Genomic DNA, 3,667 nt, shown 5'->3' on the forward strand with positions numbered 1-3,667 from the left:
AATGATCGTTGAAAGCCCAGATCGTAATCGTGATTAAAATTCGATTAATTGAGCAGCCCTACTTTGAAGGCTGCAATGATTTCCTGTGAATCTTCTTTGTTCATAAACTAAAGCAAAGGAAATAAAGGGAAAAACTGTAAATGACTTGGTAATTATTTACTTACTTGCAATAAAAGCCATTTACTGTAAAAAACAAAAAAAAAAAATCGCCTTGTTTATTTATTTATGTAGTTTAAAAAAAAGCTTTACAAAAGTTGAATTAACAAATGATGCATTACTTTGAAGACAGTACTGTGGCTTAAGTAGACATTACTAATACTGCTGTACTATTTTAATAAAAAAACACTGATAATTCACGGTAAGTTTATAATTTGGACATTACATTACCATTTGCAAAAAACTCTTGTTTTATTCACTATTCACAGAAAGTGTTTTGGATTTAGAGTTTAAGTAAACAAAGCAGTCACTGCCACTGGAGTTAGTGACCCTGCTGGCCATTTAAAAGCCACAGTTCTGCTTTTCACATTTCCTGGTTAAAAAGGAACAATCATTCAAAAGAAAGGAAACTTAAAGGGAAAGGAGCTTAAACAGCTTGTTTCAGACCGACCTTCAGACCTTTGGGGGCTACACTAAGGTGGAGTATTGGATAAATAAGGATCATTTTTTAAAAGTGAATCTTGCAAAACTATCTAGTCCAAGAATAAAAATGTAGAGTTGGAAATAATGACAATAGGTCCCCTTTAATAAAATCTGAACTATCACTACATTTTGTCCTTACCAGCCACCATTGAAGTGCATCAGAGTCAAAATTATTGCCAGTCTCTTTGATGATGGGCTGCTGTTTAGCGTCGTAGCGCTGGCTGAACCATTTCGACCCATTGTTGTCTGAAATACAGGCATCAGAGCAGCCACACAGCCTGAAAGAGTACAAAACACAGGTGTAAGACCAGGGTATTAGTGGATATGCAGGGTTACAAGTGTTACATGTCATACTTAGCGTTTTTCATAAGCTGCTCCTGAATCACCATCTCTTCCTCCTCCTCGTCAATTTCTTCCTCAACCATCTCTTCCTTGGTGGGAATTTGTTCAGGTTTCAGGTAAGGAGGTGCCTGACCTGAAATTGGGCCTGTGAATTCAGCTGCTGGAAACAGAAAAAAGTTCAGGCCTTGTGGATCAATACTTAAAAAACAACAACAACAACAACAACAACAACAACAACAACAACAACAAAAAACAAACATTCATTTCTCACACCCGCTCTTCACCTGTCATCCTGCCACTGGACGTGCTGTGGCCTCTGGGCGGAGCTGCAGGCTGCAACAGGAAATACCTCCTCTGAATGCTCTGGCTGGCAATCATGAGGAAGAGGATGGCAGCGATCACCAAGGCAACACAAGCCTTCCTCCTAACAATCATTGCTGCACTATCGGTGTTCAGCAGGAAGGGCGTGTTCTTGAGCTGTCAATTGACCAGCTATGTCAGCATAGTGGGAATGTGTCACCTGCTGTCATCTGGACTTTTTCCTTTGTTCTGTCACAACACCACTCAGCTTTTCCTCCATTAAGGCTGAGACTGGTGTTGCTTTCTGATTGGTAGATACAAGATCTATTGTAGGAGACACAGTGAATATGGCATCATTAATAATAAACTAAATATGTGAAACATGTATTTTCTTTTTTGCATTCTTTGCATTGCAACTCAGCAGTGTTTAAATACCTTAAAAACCACTGCAGAACTGATTAAAGATTACATACAAATCTGATACTGACAAATCTGGCAATCACACTGGCAATCACACTCTCTGGGGCCCAGTATCAATCTATATTCAGATCATTTGAAAAACCTTAAGCAAACAAATCGCAGTGCATTTCTGTTTATTCATAAAAAGCCAAATATAGATTAAAAAAAATATCATAAAACCAGGGGAATATCTGGAAACTGATCATCTGTGACATTATATAAAATTATTATTAGTTCATTCAAACCTTGGAAAAAAAGAAAGCATTCAGCTGCTCTCCCTCACTCTGATAACAGAGTCATGCTAATTCTTGTTTTGCTCTGCTGCCATGGTGAACTCGGCGTAAGCAGCACTTAAAACAAATTTTCCACCTGCCTCACCTTGCAATTCACTAAGATGAAAGCTGCTGCCAAGAGGGAGTACCCTCTAGCGTTACAGCCCAAAAGAGCTGAGTACATCACCGATAGGAGAAGTTCCTCTCTGAACGACAAACAGGAGCAACACAACCAGTGAGCTAGTCGGTAGCTCATTGGTAGCTTACTCCCCCCACCCAGACCCCCCAAAATGTAGTTTTGATGTCATCACTGATGCTGATAAAGGGGAAGGCGCAGCGCCACTCTCTTAAAAAAAATACAGAAAGATTTTTACTGAATGGAGTCATCCTCTTACTCCCACTCACCTCCACACCTCCCCTCTCCTCCTGCAGGAATGTATCCGTGCACACAGAACTCAGCCTGTGAATCCCAATCAGATCTGGATTCAGTACAGCTTCTCCTGTTTCAGCTCTCAATGTAAATCTCCCTCTCACTGTGTGTGTGTGTCTCTATGCACGAACACACTCAGTCTGACCTGTCAGCTAACCTGTGTCAGTGTGTGATTCTTCACTACTATTTATGTAAATCGGCTATCACACAGTTTTCTACACAGTATCCGTTTGATCTGGTTTAACACACATGTGCACTTTACAATCTTTGCTTCCCTTTTTCTCATTTGATTTGTAAATTTTTTCCAACTGACATTCGTCAGTCCAATAAATGATGATAGGCGGTATATTGTCTCAGGTACTTTTTGATGGGCGAAGCAATGTAATCATGCACGGACTGACTTGCTTGTTTAGAATCTACAAGTTTTTTGGAGGGAATGTTTTACATTCTTTAGTTGTTTGTTTTAGAACAGCCTTTTTCCCGCAGCACGCCATGTTATAAATACCCACGAAGAAAACAGCAGCCGTTACAACCTATTTCTAAAAATGTACAATTTCATGCATCGGTTAAAACACTGGACTCCAGGTACATGACGCCCAGCTGAAAACACTTCACGCCAGTCGAGCTGCCCGAGATTCACAGAATTTACAGAAAATGTTAAATTTTTGTGATTTATATCGTTGTCAGGACAATAAATGTCTTATATCGGGATATGAGATTTTGGTCATAGCGCCCTATATCCATATGATATATTCTGTATTTATACAGTGGCTTACAAAAGTAGTCGGCCCCCTTGAACTTTCCCACATTTTGTCACATTACAGCAACAAACATGAATCAATTTTATTGCAATTCCACGTGAAAGACCAATAAAAAGTGGTGTACACATGAGAAGTGGAACGAAAATCATACATGATTCCAAACATTTTTTACAAATAAATAACTCCAAAGTGGGGTGTGCGTAATTATTCAGCCCCCTTTGGTCTGCGTGCAGTCAGTTGCCCTTAGAAATTTACTTGATGAGTTCTAATGACTAAATAGAGTGCACCTGTGTGTCATCTAATGTCAGTACAAATACAGCTGCTCTGTGACTGTCTAAGAGAATATTGGGAGCAACAACACCATGAAGTCCAAAGAACACACCAGACAGGTCAGGGATAAAGTTATTGAGAAATTTAAAGCAGGCTTAGGCTACAAAAAGATTTCCCAAGCCTTGAACATCCCA

General features: G+C 39.6%; 1 protein-coding gene across 2 annotated transcripts in view; it reads right to left on the minus strand.

Annotated features, from left to right (window-relative positions):
* Window positions 1–3,667, minus strand: part of st3gal8 (ST3 beta-galactoside alpha-2,3-sialyltransferase 8) — a 22,747-nt gene that overhangs the window by 7,044 nt on the left and 12,036 nt on the right. Inside the window, exons 2-4 of one of the 2 annotated variants that reach the window (XM_005729650.1) lie at window positions 1,266–1,605; window positions 994–1,138; window positions 779–917 (exon numbers count right to left, since the gene is read on the minus strand). In XM_005729650.1, coding sequence (XP_005729707.1) covers window positions 779–917; window positions 994–1,138; window positions 1,266–1,416 — 435 coding nt within the window. In that variant the 5' untranslated portion in view covers window positions 1,417–1,605. Of the gene's footprint in view, window positions 1–778; window positions 918–993; window positions 1,142–1,265; window positions 1,606–3,667 lie in introns of both variants that reach the window. The other variant, XM_005729649.1, reaches the window with a different exon arrangement.

This window comes from Pundamilia nyererei, unplaced genomic scaffold (genome assembly GCF_000239375.1).
Source record: "Pundamilia nyererei isolate P.nyererei 1_Seehausen unplaced genomic scaffold, PunNye1.0 scaffold00034, whole genome shotgun sequence".
Taxonomy (NCBI): domain Eukaryota; kingdom Metazoa; phylum Chordata; class Actinopteri; order Cichliformes; family Cichlidae; genus Pundamilia; species Pundamilia nyererei.